Raw genomic sequence first — 21,738 nt, 5'->3', positions numbered from 1 at the left:
TTAGAGGTATAGATTTTCCTGTGGCTTGCCATAATTTCTTTGCAGTAGAAAATGATGCAGGATGTGCTGGATTGTAATAAATGGATTTCAACTTTTTGTTCATGGTTTGTACGTTGACCATTGTGGAATGATACGTTTTCTTTTTGGTCGGACTTCTAAAACATCATCATCTTCTTCTTCTTCTTCTTCTTCTCCGGAAGAAAATAATTCAGGTGCCGGTTTTGGTGGTGCAGATCCTTCAGATGCTGTTGTACTATTATGCTTGACAATATAGTTTAATCTTCGTGGATTACCAATCAATTCTTGAGGTGTGTTTGACGATGCAAGGTAGTTGCAAAACAATTCCCAGCCTTGAGGATTAGAATGTTTCCTCGGTCGAGTCACATCGCACATTAAATCTACAATATTGGATCCATGTAGTTTATTATCGTTGATGTACACTGTTCCTTTATGATCCCACGTAATTGCGTCATCTTGTTTTAAACGACGGAATAGTAGTTCGGCTTTCTTACGATACATTTGTGGTATTGCGGCTAAAATTTCTTGTTTCGTGCTATCGTCAACATTCGGGACGTCACCATCAGGTTTCATTGATGTAATTGTAAGTGGTATTGGTTCTTCTTGTTTACGTATCACATAAAGATATTTCTGTAATATTCTATTGTACTGATTCCATTTTTCTTCATCACTTGGATACGATGTATTCAATATGGATTGCATTTCACGATCAAGATTAGATTCTCGATTTTCACTCACACGGGATGATGATGCATGCATTCGTTGAAGCATTTCTGGTGGCACTAAAACCATCTTCTTGCTATGTTCCATGAAGTTTATTGTTTAAACAAAATACTGGATAACACACTTCCTACAATAGGTGCAAGTAATGCAGGTAAGAATCCTCCTTGTTGTACGGCTAAATGTTTCTTCTTTTTATCCAATGATTTTGTATTGTCCACCAGATAGCGGAGCGTGTTCTTGTAACGCTTTAATCTTGACTTCTGCGCACTTGTCAGTGGAACATTGCCTTTTAAGACATTATAACAACATTCACAAATACTATGAATTAATGAAGCGTCTGCATTGGCAATAATAGCTTTACGCAATCTTGGTTTAGCTTTGTGCAGAGCACGTAGCAGATCAGCGTGTTTCACTGTAGGAGACATCGTGACAGACTAAGTCATTCTTTTCACATGCACAATAATTTAAACATGTTTTGTTGGTACGTAAACATAATGATGCAAATCGTTGGGAAAAATATTTGTACGAAATCGCATTTCATCGGGTGTATCTTGTTTTAGATCCATCAGTAGATAGCCATGTGGATTTCTTGTTGCGTCTGCATAACTTTCTTGTAGAAACAGTGGATGCTCAGGCATGATTTGATAACTCATATGCTTGATTTGTGACTTGTCACGTGGATTTTTAAACAACACCAAATACGAACAATTTAAACTCATATTTCTATTTGCTTTACTTTGATGAAATACATTTTGTGTTATAAAAATCACACTAATATTTCGATGATGTGATCCTTTTGTGAACATATCAACAATATCACTATTCACTTCTCGCATATGGTCATCAATAATAATCAAATGTGGTCCATCTTGAGGCTGAAAATCTTTCATTCGTGGAAGTCCTTCGTGAAATTCTACTGGAACTGGCATTGTTGCATACACGTCTTGCCATTCTGCATAATACCAATATATCTTACGAAATTTTGCATTGATCATGGTTGGGAGATGTGACAGTAATCGCTTCACAAAATACGTTTTTCCACACCCACTAGGCCCTGCGAGAATACAGGTAAATGGATGTTTCCACTGTGTATCCATGATGAACACTAACACCTTGTTTCAAAAATGATGCGTATTTAAAGCGAGTACAACAATTCTTGCACTCACTGGTGTGAAAAGGAAAGAAACAGTTCATCTGTTTATCGAATAGTTGAAAACCGTTTATTTGTTAATCGAATAGTTGAAAACCGTTTATTTGTTAATCGAATAGTTAAAAACCGGATAAAGTTTAACGGTTAACCGTGAAAGCTGATCACTGTTTGATTTAAATTCTATTTGAAAAATTTTTCGTTTCAAATTTGTTTTGTAATTTTTGTATATGAAAGGTAATGGACCCCTATACATGACCATATAACTATATAGGATAATAACACCTCATCAAAGGGGATAAAATCGACCAAAAACCAAACACGTGGTATAACGTATTGCTTACGTTTATATTTTGACAATTTTGTACCCCTAAAAGGGAACGAGGTGGAACACCCAAATTTATCATAATACATGTTAAGGTCCGGTACTATAATACCAAATGTTTAAATTGGGCAATTTCCAAAATTTAAGGGGTGGGCCAAAGTACCCCTCCCAAATTTTTAAAGGAGTGCATTAATATATCCATATCTTATGAAAGGTAATGGACCCCTATACATGACCATATAACTATATAGGATAATAACACCTCATCAAAGGGGATAAAATCGACCAAAAACCAAACACGTGGTATAACGTATTGCTTACGTTTATATTTTGACAATTTTGTACCCCTAAAAGGGAACGAGGTGGAACACCCAAATTTATCATAATACATGTTAAGGTCCGGTACTATAATACCAAATGTTTAAATTGGGCAATTTCCAAAATTTAAGGGTTGGGCCAAAGTACCCCTCCCAAATTTTTCAACGGGTGCATTAATATACCCATGTCTTATGAAAGGGAATGTACCCTATACATGACCATATAACTATATAAGGTAATAACACCTCATCAAAGGGGTAAAATCGACCAAAAACCATTTTTGGCAATTTTGTACCCCTAGAAGGGGACGAGGTGGACCACCCAAATTTATCATGATACATATTAGGGTCCGGTACTATAATACCAAATGTTTAAATTGGTCAATTTCCAAAATTTAAGGGGTGGGCCAAAGTACCCCTCCCAAATTTTTAAAGGAGTGCACAAATATACCCATATCTTATGAAAGGTAATGGACCCCTATACATGACCATATAACCATATAAGGTAATAGGACCTCATCCAAGGAGATAAAATCGACCAAAAACCAAACACGTGGTACTACGTATTGCTTACGTTTATATTTTGGCAATTTTGTACCCCTAGAAGGGAACGAGGTGGACCATCCAAATTTATCATAATACATATTAGGGTCCAGTACTAAAATACCAAATGTTTAAATTGGGCAATTTCCAAAATTTAAGGGGTGGGCCAAGGTACCCCTCCCGGGGGTGCATTAATATACCCATGTCTTATGAAAGGTAATGAACCCCTGTATACGCCCATATAACTATATAGGATAATAACACCTCATCAAAGGGGATAAAATCGACCAAAAACCAAACACGTGGTTGTACTAAAATTTGGCAATTTTGTACCCCTAGAAGGGAACGAGGTGGACCACCCAAATTTATCATAATACATGTTAGGGTCCAGTACTATAATACCAAATGTTTAAATTGGACAATTTCCAAAATTTAAGGGGTGGGCCACGGTACCCCTCCCAAATTTCTCAAGGGGTGCACAAATATACCCATGTCTTATGAAAGGTAATGAACCCCTGTATACGCCCATATAACTATATAAGGTAATAACACCTCATCCAAGGGGATAAATTAGGTCAAAAACCCCCGAAATTTCAATTTTTGGCAATTTTTTACCCATGAAAGGGAACGACATAGACACCCAATACTGATAGAGGTACATACTATGGTCCTAGGCTACCATACCCAATTTTTAGATTTGGCAATTTCCAAAATTTAAGCGGGGTGGTCCTATGTACCCCTGCCAAAATTTAAGGGGTGGGCCAAGGTACCCCTCCGGGGTGCACAAATGTACCTATGTCTTATGATAGGTAATGGACCCCTATACATGACCATATAATCATATAAGGTAATAGGACCTCATCCAAGGGGATAAATTAGGTCGAAAACCAAACACGTGGTACAACGTATTGCTTACGTTTATAGATTTGGCAATTTTGTACCCCTAGAAGGGAATGAGGTGGACCACCCAAATTTATCATAATACATATTAGGGTCCTGTGCTATAATACCCAATGTTGAAATGGGTCAATTTCCAAAATTGAAGGGGTGGGCCAAGGTACCCCTCCCAAATTTTTCAAGGGGTGCATTAATATACCCATATGTTATGAAAGGTAATGGACCCCTGTATACGCCCATATAACTATATAAGGTAATAACACCTCATCCAAGGGGATAAATTAGGTCAAAAACCTCCGAAAATTTGAATTTTTGGCAATTTTTTACCCATGAAAGGGAACGACATAGACACCCAATACTGATAGAGGTACATACTATGGTCCTAGGCTACCATACCAAATTTTTAGATTTGGCAATTTCCAAAATTTAAGGGGGGTGGTCCTATGTACCCCTGCCAAAATTTAGGGGGTGGGCCAAGGTACCCCTGCCAAAATTTAGAGGGGGTGGTCCTAGGTACCCCTAGGTCATTGACCCCGGGTCAAGGTCATTGACCTTTGACCTATGACGTCACAAAAATTTTTGCTGACTCGGCTCAATATAACGGGACCCCTACTACTCGTACCATTGTTCCTTCAAAACATGCTCCAGTTCCTTAAGGGATGCTGGTGGAGGGTAATGAGATCGAACACGCCTTTCTAACTCAGACCACAATGGCTCAATGATGTTCAGATTTGGTGATTGTGGGACCCAGGGGAAGTGTTATAGCTCCTGGTCATGCTCCTCAAACCATGATTTCACAGTTTTTGCAGCGTGACAGGGTGCCAAATCATCTTGGTAGATGCTATCACTATCAGGGAACAATATTTGGGCCATGGGTAGAACCTAGTCCCCCAAAATGGCCTCATACGCCTTAACATTAATCATTCCATGCAGGCCTATGATGATGGGACCTACAGAAAACCACGATATCACTGCCTATACTGTAACAGAACCACCCCCATGCTTTACAGTTGGGAGCAGACAGTCTGTATCATAGGCCTGCGACGCTGTTCTCCATACGTAAACATGACAAGTTGTAGGAAACAAGGTGAAGGTCGATTCATCGGACCACATTACGTGTTTCCACTGGTCATGAGTCCACGTCTTGTGGTCCTTGCACCACTGGATACGCCTCTTCGTATTAACTGCTGTGACCAGGGGTTTGGCGATAGCGGTCCTGCCATGAATTTTCATTTTATGAAGTTCCCGTCGCACTGTTTTCGATTAAACCGGGTTATGTAGGCCGAAATTGAGTTCAGACGTAATTTTCATTGCAGTGGTCTTCTTCTTAGCTGCTACAATCCGTTTTAATGCACTCCGGTTCCTATCTGATAGGATTGTCTTACGACCACTGTTGTGCTTTGCAGACGTCGTTTGTCCATGAATGGTGTATGCCCTCGTGACATTGGACACAGTTCCTTTCGATACCCCCATGATGTTTGCCACTGTTGCCACTGAAGCTCCAACCTGACGGGCACCAACGATCATGCCTCTTTGGAAGTCTGTCAAGTCGCCCATTTTACCGCACCACTTTCACACCACGACACTCATAGGTAAACTGGTTACTGCTGATGGAAGAGGAAGGTCCACATGACACATTGAAAACAAAAAAACGATCGGCAACCGCAACACGTGTTGTACAGTGGAGGGCCAAACTTACATGTTCTGTATGAAGTGTTTTTAGATTTTTGTCAACCCCCTATATATATATATATATATATATATATATATATATATATATATATATATATATATATTAAAATCTTGATCTACGAGGGAAGATTGAAAAAACTTGACATCTTTTTCTTTTTTTTTCAGCATGTAATAAATACATTTAAATACGAGATCGACATATACAAGCAATGCTGTAGGCTTTTCTTCGAACAGCTACTACTAACTTCCTATTTATTGGTGCTGTTATCAGTTTCCAAAGATGACCGAAGCGCTCAGGACGTCCGCGCCATAGAGCAGCGAGGTGTTATTCGTTTTCTATGATGTCCTTTGACTATTATCTGTAGAAAACATTTTTTACTCAATCAATTCTATCTATACACGGATGATTCGTTCTTGCGGACGGGCTCTTTTTAAAATTACCGCTTTAGAACAAATCTGATTTGAAAATAATTTTAGTGACGTTGTCGACTGGCCCATATGGTCGCGACTTGAAACGTACAAATACCTTAATTATTGTATTGGTTCTAATGGCAGAGATTCAGCCAGAGATATCCATACGGAAATAGTTTCAAAATCATATTTGCCAATGTCAGATATTTGAGCATAGGAAAATGGAATTTAGTAATCTTATTGGCCGACACAATAGTGACATTAAGAATCGGAACCTGGATGATTCATTGAAATAAAATGCAACGTATACCCATTTTAGATTTTGCTTGGGAAGAGGGGGAAAATATTCTGCAGCAACCTGAAACAGTTCCACGTTCTTTATTAGTATATTACTGTACAATTGTTTAAAAAAAAAAAAAAAAAGTACTTCTCAAACTCAAGAAGATAGTTGCCCTGTTCTCTTCAAAAACAAAGTTCCTAAACAAGATATTTTCATCTAAACTGTCTGGATAGGTGAATATATATATACTCTTCCCCTTCATTACGACCACATCAAGGTAAGAGAAATAAATTGGAATAGTATATTCTTTCAGGTATTTTGTGTTTAGTCTAACATGAACAAGTGGAAAATTTAGAAACATGGGAAATTCCGAGGAAAAAAAAAAAAAATATATATATATATATATATATATATATATATATATATATATATATATATATATATATATATATATATATACTATGTGATGAAAAGTATCCGGACACCTGGCTGAAAACTATTTACAAGTTCGTGACGCCCTCCATTGGTACTGCTGGAATTCAATATGGTGTTGGCCCACCCTTAGCCTTGATGACAGCTTCCACTCTCGCAGGCATACTTTCAATCAGGTGCTGGAAGGTTTCTTGGGGAATGGCAGCCCATTCTTCACGGAATGCTGAACTGAGGAGAGATATCGATGTAGGTCGGTGAGGCCTGGCACGAAGTCGGGGTTCCAAAACATCCCAAAGGTGTTCTAAGGACTCTGTGCAGGCCGTCCATTACAGGGATGGTCATGTAACCACTCCGCCATAGGCCGTGCAGTATGAACAGGTGCCCGATCGTGTTAAAAGATGCAATCGCCATCCCCGAATTGCTCTTCAATAGTGGGAAGCAAGAAGATGCTTAAACAATCAATGTAGTCTTGCGCTGTGAGAGTGCCACGCAAAACAACAAGGGGTGCAAACCCCCTCCAAGAAAAACACGAACACACCATAACACCACCACCTCAGAATTTTACTATTGGCACTACACACGCTGACAGATGACGTTCACCGGGCATTCGCCATACTCACACTCTGCTATCGGATCGCCACATTGTATACCGTGATTCGTCACTCCACTCAACGTTTTTCCACTGTTCAATCGTCCAATGTTTACGCTCCTTACACCAAGTGAGCAGAGTTGGCGTGGGTCAATGAAAACTTGACCCACTGACCCACCACCCACCGTGACCCACTCTGACCCACGACCCACCACCCACGGTGACTCACTCTGACCCACCACCCACGGTGACCCACTGACCCACCACGAACCACTTCCATCCACTTTGACCTACTCTGACTTACCAAAATCCATCGTCATCAACTCTGAACACGATTCACGGCCTCTTCTGAACTGACTAAAGAGTTTACACTTGTAATAAAACAAGACTTTGAAATTGTCACTAATCGGAGTTTGAATTTCTAGTCAATCGCTCAAGCAACAGTCTGTTACAATAACGGTGGATCTGACCTTTACGATATAAAATGGTAAAGTGTTTGTCAGTGAGGAAATTGAAACAGTGAGGTGGGGGGAAAGTAGTGTGTGCCTAAAATATACTTGTACTAAGAGAGTATTCTTGCAAGTGTTAATTTCTGAACGCATTCCACAAAAAAACTTCTTTTCGCAGGAAAATACCCCTGTACAATATGGAAAAGGTTATGGTTTCTCAGTTCACAGTATCATTCTCACAAAAGACTTGAAAAATCAGTTGTTCATAGGGTATAAAGGTGCTCAGGTACCCTATGTGAGAGCATCTCCGTAAAGTATGCTCATAATTGTAATTTGTGTAATCACTAAAACACCACGTTAAATTTAAGTTACAAATATGCATAATTGCTATTATTATGAATATTTATTCAAAAGTAGTTTACCTAAAGCAAAGAAGAGACTTACTAACAATTAGGTACAAAGTTGAATAACACAACCCATTAGTAATACAAGTATACATTTTCTATAGCTCGTAATTTTCCACCTTAAAACAAATCTGAAATCGGATTTATTTCCTGTCGGTATCTTTTTGGCGGTAAATCATTCGCAGTAGAATGATGTCTATCTTTCAGCCAAGAAATAACTAGCTTGTCTAGCGGTGGGCCATTAACATTGATGAGCAACAAGTCAGACAATGTTTGAGCACTTAATCTATTTCTAATATCAGTCATCTGTAAATTCATAAGGGAAAATTCCCGTTCGCACTCTGTCGTGGAAATTGATAATACTTCTACCCGATTTCTGCAACTTCTCATCGACAATCTACTTGTTAGACTTAAGTCTGATAACGATTTTTCTTGGTCAGGTTTGAAATACTCAGCAAGAAGTATCATCTCTCTATCACCATACATCTTTTTCATATCGACCATGTCAGTTGGCAATGTCGATTCATGAAGAACAGAAACTTCATCTACCACGCCTTCGAAAGGGAATCTTGGGAATAAATTATCAATTAAAGCCTGATAGACTGATGATTTCTTATTTGGTTATAAATTTAATTTTTGTAATTACACATGAAGGTTTGATGCTATTACCAAGTTCCCTCCCCCGTCTAGAAAGCGAAAGGGAACGAGGTTCCTGAAAAGTGTTCAGAGGTAAATGGGAATTTCCCTTCTTCTTCCCCTTCAATTACCACACTGCTGTTTGCCATGTGCCAAATTACGATGAATTTTAATTAAATTATCATAGTATAATTATTTCCTTGTTGAATTATCAATACTTTTCAGTGGAAAAAAGGATGAAATTTCAAAGTTCCAAATTAAAGTACCCAACGTAAAGGGAAAAAAGTGTAAAATTTTCCATACAATTATGCGTACAATCCAAACTTCAAATTTCCGTGTAATTAAGCTTACAGTACAAATTTTATGTCTATGTTTCTCACAACTTTATGGGTTGATTGCCCTGTGCTGTGAGCGCTCCTTACTTGAGGACATTCCTCGTACTTGTAAGTTCACACAAAAGAAATAAATACAATACAATACAATGCAATAAACATAAGCTTCAGCGATTATTGTAGCAGAAAGCAATGGATATATGAAGCCAAGCACTGTATTTTTTTGTTTCGGATTTTTTTGTTTCTGTTTTTAAATAACATCGATCGCTTTCGATCATTTTTACAAACCAACTCACTACCAATTTTCCATATATAGTAAGTGCCCCCCCCCCCACATAAAGGAGAATTTTAAAAAATGCTATGACACGTTCTGTTTATTTTCAATAAAGAGTTAATACACTGAATTTCAGCTCCGTAATTTTAACGGCTTGCGAGATACTCATTTTTTTTTTTCGCAAAAATTCGAATCCTCAGTACCTCCTTAGGATATTATGCATTATAATAAAAGCAATATAACATCCCAATTTGGATTAAGGCCTAACTATATACCAAAAGTAATTTCATTTGACTTTGCAATTTGACCTTGATGATCAGGCACACATAGTAACATTCAATTTTTTATAAATAATTTATATATTACAGTGATTCAAAAATGTATTTTTTCCAGCTCTAAAAACCCAGTTCTCGAAAGCCAAGTTGTAGTGTAAGTTTTATTGCTATTATTACTATTTAAAATATCAATATCCAAAAGTGCCTGAAGTTCTTTTTTCACTTGGTTAGATATACTCACCTCAGGTAAGTAGACAGGAACAAGTGGAAAAGAAAGGGAAATGAAGGTCTTGAAAGTAAAACGGAGACAAATTTACTAGGCTTCAGAAGATACTCTCTACAATGCAATGAGCAGAGAGGGTCGGTAGATCATACTGAGTCGGTGGGTCGCAGTGGGTGGTGGGTCTGTGGGTCACGGTGGGTGGTGGGTCACATGCTGTTGACCTACGACCCACTGACCCACTCATAAAACTTGACCCACACACCCACTCCATCTCTGCAAGTGAGGCTTCGTTCGGCATTTACCTGCGTGATGCGTGGCTTATGCGCCAAGTTTTCTCACCTCACGCCTGTCATAGTACTTGGAGTGGATCCTGATGCAGTTTGGAATTCCTGTGTGATGGTCTGGTTGGATGTCTGCTTATTACGACCCTCTTTTCTGTCGGCGGTCTGTCAGTCAACAGACGAGGTCGGCCTGTACGCTTTTGTGCTGTACGTGTCCCTTCACGTTTCCACTTCACTATCACACACAGTGGACCTAGGGATGTTTAGGGAAATCTCGCGTACAGACTTCCCACAAGTGACACCCAATCACCTGACCACGTTCGAAATCCGTGAGTTCCGTGGAGCGCCCCATTCTGCTTTCTCACGATGTCTAATTACTACTGAGGTCGCTGATAATGAGTACCTGGCAGTAGGTGGAATCACAATGCACCTAATATGAAAAACGTATGTTTTGGGGGTATCCGGATCAGAGATGTTCACCTTCGCGAGGGTGGCCCTCTCGAGGGCATCCTCACCCTCAAGTTCCCTCGCCCACAGTGACGCGAGGGCGAGGGTGCGCGAGGGCGAGGACAAGCTTCGATGGCGAGGATGAGGGTGCGCGAGGGCGAGGAAAAGCTTCGACGAAGAGGGTGAGGGTGCGCGAGGACGAGGACAAGTTTCGGCAGCGAGGGCGAGGGTGCGCGAGGGCGAGGACAAGCTTCGAGGGTGAGGGTGCGCGAGGACAAGTTTCGGCAGCGAGGGCGATGGTGCGCGAGGGCGAGGACAAGCTTCGATGGCGAGGGTGAGGGTGCGCGAGGGCAAGGACAAGTTTCGGCAGCGAGGGTGAGGATGCGCGAGGGCGAGGACAAGCTTCGATGGCGGGGGTGAGGGTGCGCGAGGGCGAGGAAAAGCTTCGACGAAGAGGGCGAGGGTGAACGAGGGTGAGGGTCAAGTGTTACTGCGGGAGCGAGGGTACACGATGGCTAGAGACAACTTCCTTCAGGAGAACGAGGGCACGCGAGGGAGGACGACAAGCTTCCTTAAAAGCAACTGTTTTGGAGTTTGCTGTTTGACCTCTTTTGGAGAGAGGCAAAATTTAAAATATCATCTGCCATGTCCCCTAGATGAGAAGTTAGTGTCATAGCAAGGTTATACATTAATCGTATTTTTCCTTTCAATTAATTGCAGTAGATAATTTCTCGTGTGTACGTACATAATTATTAAAAATAATAATGCAAATAAGAATAATATTTGATTTTTCCCATGAAAGTTTCCGGGTAGAAATAGCGCTACATTAAGAAGTAAGTGTGCCTCATTGTTGCCCTCCCTGTGCTGGAGACGTTTTAGATAAGAAGTGTCTACTACACTGTCATGTTTAAAGAGTGTTGGTAGACAGACAGACAGTCATTCACGTCATTCAGCTCTAAATGACAAGAGCACTGATATTTGAACAAACACAATCAATGAGAGAACCATGAGAATGCAGTAGATCAGATGGAAAAAGACTTGATGGAATGACTTTGGTTCATAGATGGCCATTTTGCTCTGGGCTCTCTCGGACTCGGGCTCATTTTTTTCAACTGGGCTCTCGCTCATTTATTCCTTTGGGAATCGTGCTCGGGCTCACTTCCCTCAGTTGGACTCGCGCTGACTTATTTCATTGGCGCTCGGGGTAGCGCTTAATTATTGAACCCGAGAACGGTCGAGCGCGAATGCCGAGCTAGCGAGTGTTGGGCTCGTGAGTTTGGATGCCCATAAAATGGGCTGATTAATACCATACATCCTCCTCCAATGTCCACCACTGATGAAGTTGTTACAATTAATCGGAATTTTTAACTTTTCATAGTTTTGTGACAGCCCAAACTATTATCTGAATCGATATTTGTTAAAATAATGTCAGTCACTATTGTATCGATTTTCATTGTTTCTGCTTTTATAATCTACGTGGGTAGAGCTATCATTTAATTACAAAATAAATATGTTTTTTCTTGTCCTTAAATAGAAATATCTGACATGTTAATACTGAAATTTTGTTAAAAGAACTGCTTGAACAAAATAAATTTAATAAGTTCCACAAGACGTAAGTTGTTTATGCAGCCGAAATTTGCAACTGTTGACTGATTGCCGTTTAGCGTCCTCTTTCGTCGGCGAGGCTATATGAGAAGTGGACCTATAGGTTTAACGCGCAATTCGATCCACTGTCGTTCAATGTTCTCCCACTCGGAATTGTCCCCAGGACCCCATGCAACATCATGAGAGCCGCCCTTGTGTGGCTGAATACTTATGCTTGCAATGCCCTTGCGTTGTAGTTCAAGGAACATTTTGAAAAATGAAATCTTTGAGTTTTACGTCCCACGTTTATGCCGGTTAGGCTAAAGGAGACGGTATGATGATTAATGAATGAAATGGTGGAATGAAGAAAGTGGGAGGAAACGGGAGAACCCCGAGAAAACCCACGCACACGGTGTTTGTCCACCACAAAGTTCACTTGGCAGAGGCTGGGATCGAACCCGGAACCCCTAGCACCAGAGGTGAACGCTCTACTACTGAGCCACCGCGGCCCCCAAGGAACATTTTGAAGTAAAGGCATTGGATACTGTTGATAAATGATGTAAACGTCACTATCGACCGAGATCTCCATTGTAACAGTTGTTCCATTTTAGGTGTTCCACATTAAGTTATACGATGATATGTTTAGTTTCCTTTCTTTAGGACGTATGTTAAGCAAGGGCGGATCCAGGACGGACTTCTGGTGGCGTGGTGGGTTGTAATACTGCTACTTAGAGCTACTTTTAAGAGCTCCAAACTCTGGGATGCGTTTTATTTGTATATATAAAATAAAAAAGTTTCCTCTTCTGGGGGAGCGATCGCCCCCTGGATCCGCCACTGACGATAAGGAAATAATTCAACAAATAGGTTGAATAATTGATGCTCTGATCCTCACGAAGGAGCCCCTCTCGAGGCCTCCTCACCCTCAATTACCCTCGCCCTCAATGATATGAGGGCGAGGATGCGCGAGGGCGATGAAAGGTTTTGAGCACGAAGGCGAGGGCGAGCGAGGATAATGGACAACTCCTATCGCGAGGGCGAGGACAAGCTTCGACGAGAAGGGCGAGGAGAAGCTTCGACAGCGAGGGTGAGGGTGCGAGAGGGCGAGGACAAGCTTCGATGGCGAGGGTGAAGGTGCGAGAGGGCGAGGAAAAGCTTCGACGGCGAGGGTGCGCGAGGACGAGGACAAGCTTCGATGGCAAGGGTGAGGGTGCGCGAGGGCGAGGACAAGTTTTGGCCGCGAGGACGAGGACAAGCTTCGATGGCGAGGGTGAGGGTGCGCGAGGGCGAGGACAAGTTTTGGCCGCGAGGGCGAGGACAAGCTTCGACGGCGAGGGCGAGGACAAGTTTCGACAGCGAGGGTGAGGGCGCGCGAGGGCGATGGTCAATTCCATTCGGGAGGGCGAGGGTGAACGAGGGCGAGGGCCAACTGCTACTGCGAGGGCGAGTGAGGTCGAAGTAAAATGAACATCTATGATCCGGATACTTTTGATCACACACACACACACACATATATATATATATATATATATATATATATATATATATATATATATATATTTACATTCACTGAAAGAGACTAAGAAACAGGTAGCCTATATTTTTGTATATAAATGGAAGACTATAAAATAATTTTTTTTTTTAATATTGCATTATAAAAGTAAACACCGAAGGCAGTGAAAATTGCTTTTAGAAAGTAAGCAAACACACTCTTTCGGACAGTTAGGAGTTTCGTCATAACTTTCAGAGGCAGGAAACGTACAGGGAGATTTCTAAATCCCTTGACTGTGGTCTATACCTTCCATCTGAATTTACGGTGATCTCGCATTCCAAGATAATATGGAAGTATCTTTCCTCCTTTAATGCCTTTCAGTATCTATTCAGAACTTCCGTTTAGTTAAATGGTTAAAGTTATCTTTTCCAGCGTGGAAGCTTTGGTTCATTCCCGGCGGTTGTTTACGCTGTTCGAATGCCAGATTTAATTGTAGGTGAGAAGACACAGTGGCTCACCGATAGAGCTCTCATCGCTGTTTCAAGGAGTCCCTGGTTTGAACTCAAGTCGTGTAGTCAAGTGTGGTAGACGACACCGTATCTAGGGTTTCCTTGGGTTCTTCCGTTTTCTCTCATTTTACCAATTCTTTCATAACCGTTTATCATTTATCATCCGTTGGTTTTGACGTACATGGTAAATCTTGGGGCTTTAAATTAAATACTTTCTTTAACTAGATTAATGTATCATAATCCTCGGTGCAATCCATTACTCATATAACATGTCTTACTGGTCGGTAGTTCGTAAAGGATAAACGTGGTTGTTAATATTCCTTCCTCCTCATTCCAACTGAAATACGATCTCATCAACATACAAGTACATTAAGGGTGTTTCATGGGGTTCAGACCCCGTTGAAAATTAAGGAGAAATGAAAAAAAAAAATGGGACTTAGACATTAACTTTTAAAAGTGGTACCCCCACCCACGGGCGCCGATTTCTCTGTAAATTTGGGGGATGGCATTCAGATGCAGAAGGCATATATGAGTATTTTAAAGACAAATTGCATTCATGTCAAATATTGTATATTCATAAATACAATGCGGGGGCCCACATGAGCTTTGGGGGGCGGGTTCCCCAGCCCTCCCTGGGATCGGCGTCCTTGCCCCCACCCGAATAACATTTGTAGTAACGGGCCTGTCAGCATACAATAATTAATTTCAAATTAAAGCTGCTGTGATTCGAGTCTTGGAAGAAATACATGTGTTTCCAACATTTAACGCAACATTGTGTGAACTTCGACTTGCGTCGGCATAACTAACTTAATTTTAATTCTACAATGACGCATGTATTTTCAATATATACTATATGCTGGAAACATGCCTGCATCATCTTAGATATAGAATTCAGCCAGTTACACCAGCACGGGTCGAAATTCATATAATGGTACGTAAAATGTATGAAATACATGTACTTCTTACCATACTCGAATCACAGAAGCTTCGATTTGAGACTTACATATAATGAAAATATACCTGCGCCATCAGAGATTAGAAAGTGTTTTTCCATTGTATATAAAATTGATAAGAATTGATCGTAGGTTTTAACTTTCATCATCAACCAACAAAAAACTTTAAACACATACACATTTTTAGCTAAGGTAATATGATGGCCGTTATGAAGAAACTAAAAACTAAACCTAGTATATTTGAAGAAATGAACAATCGTTTTGAGACCGTTTTAAACAGTTGACTGCGTTTTATATAGAAATGATGATGCTGAGGGTCCGCAAAGACATACAGGTAGTATTTTCATTATTTTAATTTCGAGATATTAAAAACTAAATTTATGAAAAATTTGTCCGGCTGTCTGCCATAATGATTTGGAATAAATCTGATATTTTGGAAACTGCTTGGTAACAAAAGGTTTAATGATGAAAATTTTTTAAGTTCATTTGCATATTCCATTATAGGCTTAGATCAGTAATGAAAAGAACATACATTCGTTAAATGCATACAAGCTAATTAAATTTGTGGTTAACGATGATAGGTATACCTAAATCAATTGCAGTCGATCAACATAAATGTGCTCAAAAATAATAAAAAGTTTCCGCAGTAATTTAAGTAATTCATTAAATGGTACATGTACATTCATATTTATATCTGTTTGTATAGTATTCTCGGTCCGTACTTGGTTTATATTATCTATTTTTAAGATTTACGAGTAAAATCTCTTTGAAGTCTGAAAAATTGTGTCTGGAAGTTCTACTGAAGTGCAATAAATTTTTACCTTAGGTTAAATGCACAAAAAAATATATAAGAAATATTAATTTGTACTCACCATTAATTACAGACAGGCAGTTAAACTGGAGGTACTTGAGTTTACTTTTATTCTAGAAATCGATTAGTGCAAATCGATTTCTTGAGGTGATCACTTGAAAGTCAATCCAAACGTCAGAGGTCGAAAAGCTCTACCGCAGCATTACTTTCGATTACCTATATTGATTGCACATCCGCGCCTTTCGAAATGTATTTTAAGGAGCGACGAACTTGAAGCTGAACTCAAAATTTGATTTGGATCGTTCTTTGCATAGAATTGCTTCTTGAAATTGTACCAAGCTGAGGAAAAATATCTCAAAATTACGATTAAGTTATGAGACCATCGAATTAGCTGAGTGGTCAATTTTATCATCTTCTTTTCAGTTTACATTATACGCTTCATTTTGTATCTTTACGCAAACACGAAATATAGGGTGTTTTAGAAGTATCCTGCGACAAATGGTGCTGTTATCTCTCCACAGATAAATCTTGCTCATACCACTTGTGCGAAAAACATTGACTAGCTATTCACTGCAGTGATCATGACATCTAATATGCTGTTACATCTAAACTGCGTTAGGGAAGGGTAAAGCGAGAGGGCCATATGATAGTGCTGGAGTACATCAGTAGGGAGTAGGCGCGTTAACAACGGTGAGTACACGCATAAAGGACATTTTTTTGTTGTTGTTTAAACACTTATTAATACGACTGTTTTCATGGTCCAAGATGCGGTATATGTTTAGTTTTGAACGACGAACTTTATATAAATCGATAGATAGATAGATAGATAGAAAGAGTTAAAATTACGCCAATTTCAGGTTGTCTTCACGTTAGGTTAGGTTAGCTTTAACCAGAATTTCTACCTGTATTCATACACCGTTATGTACATTTCTGCTAACTAGCAATAGTCCCTACAGTCTCGCATATATCACTTCCATACAGTATTTTTATTCCATATACCTACACCCAAATCGATTACCCTTACGTAACATCAACTCATTTCTCCTGAAAATCTGATTTTTCCGAAAGTAGAGCCACTGTTATTGTCTGTGAAAGTATACCACCTGGAAAGGCTTGGTAAAGTTAATCTATTGTAATGTTTGTCCACATTTTCTAACCTGACTCAAGATGAGACGAGCACGGGTTCGATTCCCGATGGGAAAGCCTTGAAAAATCTCGAATTATCGTAGTTTCAGTTACACTTGAAAGTGTAGGTGTTACGTCTCATATTAGCCTTGATGTTGAAATGCGGGTAAATTTTAATCCAATCAATTAGACTCTAAACTAACTAAGCTGTTAATAATTCTGTATGGATATGTTGTCTCCCGGGCCTCCATGACGGAATGGGTGCTTGAAATAAGAATGGGGAGCGCAGGATTAGCATGAAGCACAAGCTTCAAATATCAGTTGAGAGCTTTCAAATATTTGACCTTCGTTCAGTCTACCTTCAGAAATCGGAACCGGTACCAATCGGCTCTTCGCATTAAATTACGTTGGAATCGATCTTTTTTAAAAGACATGGATAACCCAGGTAAGTCCGGTTTAAGCCGGATAGACATCCATAATAGGCTCACAATACCAATATAAAATTAAAAACGTTCGGCTCTTCACATGTAGTTGTAATGCGTAATCAGTAAAATGCATTATGAATAAGATATAAGGAAGAACGAACGAAATTTTAGGAAAAATATTAGTGTATGGTGTATCATAAATTAGGAGTCAAATACGAACACTACTAACTGCAAAAGAAACCAGATACTTCAAGCGTCACGCAGGTGACAAGAAAAAAAGAATTATTCCGAATATTGTAACTTTTTTCTGCTACTCTCTTGCCTTCAGGTACCCGCCCCTGTGTCTTCATCACCATACCTCTCAAAGCTTCCCCCCCCCCCCCGTCTTGCACATCTTAGTATCGTGTTTTTAACGAAACATCCTCTCGTGCAAGCATACCAAGTAGAAGTGGGAAATCCCACATGAAAGACATATTTTTCGCAGGTATTTCTGATAATTTTTCGCAGGTACTTGTGCCGGTTAAACTACGTGTGTAGTTGTGCTTCAGAACAGAAAATATGTCTTGTCGGAGAACAATATAAAGATGAACTTCGTAACCGTTCTATGTTTGAACTACAAGCATTTGACAACGTAAAGTATAGTTTCGTTTCATTTTTGTATGTAGTAGTACCGACGGCTGAGAAGAAAAAGCTATATCGACTGCATAATATTCGTCAGTTGCCTAAACAAAAGAATCAAATGACCACGTTTCTTCGATATACATTAAATATAGTTCTCAAAACAGTAGTTCATTTGTTCAAGAGTTGCTGTTTTGAGATGGCACAAGTGCCTCAAAGAGGAAGAGAGAGAGAGTGGAAGATGAACCCCGCGAAGGGCGCCCATCCACAAGCAGAACAGTGTGCAACGCGTGCGTAATGAGTTGAACTGAAACCTATGTTTAAGTGTTTAATGATCACAGACCGCGTATTATTGTGCAAACAATCCAGGTGACCGAGCATTTGCAGGTGAAAGAAATCTCTGCCAAGTTGGTTCGAATGTTTTGACACACGACCAAAAGACAAACCGTGTGCTTGCTTGCAAAGATCTTATGCAGCGCGTTTAAACAGTTTTTGAACAGACTGATAACTGGCAACGAAACGTGGGTTTTTGAGTATGACCCAGAGACAAAACACCAAAGTACCTAATATACACAACAGCATTTCCTTGCAAACATAAAGCTCGAATGAGCAGGTCACAAGTCAAGGTCACTTATTGTCTTCTTTGACGCTAAGGGTGTGGTCCACTACGAATTTGTACCTGGGACAGACGCCACGGGTGCTTTCTACGTGGAAGTACTGAAAAGATTGGAGAGAAGAGTCAGCCGAGTGAGGCCATACATGAACACCAATTGGAAGTTGCATCATGACAATGCATCAAGCCACATGCTTGCTTTGTGGTCAACGATTATCTCGTCCAGAATGACATCGCAACGCTTCGACAGCTTCCCTGTATTCCCAATCTGGCGCCGACGGACTTTCTGATGTTCCCTCCAGTGAAGACAACCCTCAGGGGACACCGCCATGGGTCATAACAGAAGACAAAGAAGTTTCGATGCTCAGCTTGAAAGACATTCAGGAAATGAACTTCCAGAGCTCCTTCCGAGCTTGGAAAATTCTTTGGCAGAAGTGTGTTGACGCTCAAAGGACCTATTTTGAAGCATTTTAATGATTTGTAGCGATATCTTCAATGCATCCCCTTTTGAACTCGAATTTAGTCTCACAAGGTACATTCGCGAAGTGTCCCCTTAGGATTCGTGTGAAATTGATTCACATGCAATGTTTTCCGCGGCCCAATATGTATTGTACTAATTTTTGCGGCCGATTCCGGTAATTTGCATATTTATGGGCCTTCATATATCTGGAATTCAATCATACACTACTATAACGCTCAAGACAATATTGCTTTTATTTTCTTTAGATTTAACTTGGCATGAATGTGGGCATATGCAAAACAAACTGGATCAAGTACTTTTTTCTCTGACATGTTACCCACCCCGGCTGCCATTTTGGATCCGCCATATTAGATTCAACTTTCGGTTTTTCACATAGAAATAGGTGCAAGTGATACATCAAATTCCTGTACAATTTTATAAATTCAGTGATATAGTTAATTTTACGGCAGCTTGTACCGTTTGCAGTGTATTGGATGTTTAATCCCTAAAGGGACTTTGCGAAAGACATTGCAGAGTAATATTAGTTACACTTACGTTTTTGATGCTGACAAATCAAAACAGTTTCTAACTGGAAAAATACTGTAGGTACAGACAAACTCTTTACAACATTGGTGTCGTAATCGTATTACATTTTTGTGAGTGATTGTTATTTACTTCCATGTTATAGTACAACAAGGAAGTAATGTATTACGGTCAAAATGCCTAATGTAAATCCAGATAGATCAGATTTGGGCGAAAACCTACCATTTCCGTATTGATATGTGCGTGTATTTGTTCTATCCTGCTTACCAGTAGCGTAGACCCTGTGGTCAATATTGCCCGAGGTCTATGCCCTGTCAAATGTAAAGAAAGTTTAATATATTTTCATACTAATAAGAATAAATGTACACTTCATCTTGAATTGTAGAAAAACTCAATACCAGTAAATAGATGACTATATGGTGAAAGGAACTCAAAGATTCATTGCCGTAGAAACAAGACCGATGAATTCTGTCCTGTGCCAAGCTGATCCATTCTGAAGTGAGCTTAGGGAAGACATCCTGCCGGACGAGGAATCAGTGCCAAATGGTATTGTCTCCACGACCCATTGGATCCAATAATGTAAATGTTTCTTCAGACGCAAGCTGAGGTAGACAGGTCTGGAATTCCCCCGGTTCCAGAAGTTCTCAAAAGTAAATTGACCTCTTCCGGGCTGCAGCTATTCCTTGAGATTCGGTACGTGGTTGTATCGAGACGCTTCCCAATGTCATTGCAGAATATCCTTGCCTTAACGCTCCAACACTGGAGATGTCGTTAGGGTGCTTCCTCCACCAGTATAACTGAAAGTTAGATCTCGACCTATTGCGCAATGAACCTGTTATCCTTTCTTGTGTTAGAGTGTTAGCTGACGCCCTGGAAATGACGAGAAATGCGATTGAGATTTTGGTTGAAAGCTCACTGACTCGTTCCAACTACTGATTGATTGGTAGGAGGAGGACTTGTCCTCCGCGCATCTAAGTATCCAGTTTATGGTTGAGTGTCGGTCGAGGCATAACAATCTAAGGTACCCACAGCCTAGGGTTAACGTAGGGTGGTGCGCTGAGCTTCTTATTGCCTCAACCATATGTATTACCCACCTTCGTAAGATCTTTGTATTCTTCCATATTCTTGGTCTACCTAACTTCTTTTTTCCCCTCCTAATTTCCAAACTAGCACTCGATGCATCCCGCGCTTAGTGTCCAGTCGAACTGTGTCCCGCCTATTAGAGGCATCTTGACTTCGTTATAACTATTGAGAAGTTTAGTTTCCCCTTTCTTTACCTCTTTTTGTAAGAACTCAGTTTTCGAAAACTCAGTCTCTGTTGATCTTGATTTCGAAAACTGTCTTTGTTGATCTTGATAAGCTAGGCAAGGGTCAAATCACGTGCCAAAAGTAATGGAAATTGGTCGAGCGGTCTAGGAGAAATTGAGGGACAAGCATCGTTACACTCATTTTTAGCTCTCGGTGGGAACTTATAGTTTCACTCCAGCACCATAGCAGAATATGCCGCGATCTGCGATGTGATCGCAGAAAATTTGCATCTGTGCAAGAAAAAAATGCCAAGGGCAGAAAAATAGCCAACAGAAAAGTATAAAAACATGCCTGCTATGTGTAGATGTCTTAAATGCACGAACGACTCACATAAGTTTGAATTATTCTTTTAGTCGCGCAAGGCGTATTTTTAGCAATCAAAAGTGTTTCTTCTGCAGAAAATTTTTGCAGAATTCCTGCAGAAAATTTTTGACTTAAGAAAGCTCATCGCAGAAAGACAAAGGAAGTTCTGCCATCGGCCACTACAGGTGTGAGTGTGTGTGTGCTTATTTTTTCCGTAAGTACTGGCTGAATTTGAACCAAATATCATGAACATATAGCTCATGGCCAAGTGAATAAAAAAAGGTTATATTTAGTGGCTGTGC

At 40.1% G+C, this 21,738-nt stretch overlaps 1 protein-coding gene across 9 annotated transcripts in view; it reads left to right on the top strand.

Annotated features, from left to right (window-relative positions):
* Positions 1 to 21,738, top strand: part of Rfx (regulatory transcription factor Rfx) — a 342,716-nt gene that overhangs the window by 191,426 nt on the left and 129,552 nt on the right. Inside the window, exon 1 of one of the 9 annotated variants that reach the window (XM_081742850.1) lies at positions 15,417 to 15,564. The exons of 7 other annotated variants lie outside the window; for them this stretch is intronic. In XM_081742850.1, coding sequence (XP_081598976.1) covers positions 15,532 to 15,564 — 33 coding nt within the window. In that variant the 5' untranslated portion in view covers positions 15,417 to 15,531. Of the gene's footprint in view, positions 1 to 15,416; positions 15,565 to 21,738 lie in introns of those variants that run through there. One more of the 9 variants, XM_081742846.1, reaches the window with a different exon arrangement.

The sequence above is a fragment of the Thermobia domestica genome, chromosome 16 (assembly GCF_964235325.1).
Source record: "Thermobia domestica chromosome 16, izTheDome1.hap1.1, whole genome shotgun sequence".
NCBI lineage: Eukaryota > Metazoa > Arthropoda > Insecta > Zygentoma > Lepismatidae > Thermobia > Thermobia domestica.
Note: the sequence above shows the minus strand (reverse complement) of the source record. Positions and strands in the feature narration are given on the sequence as shown.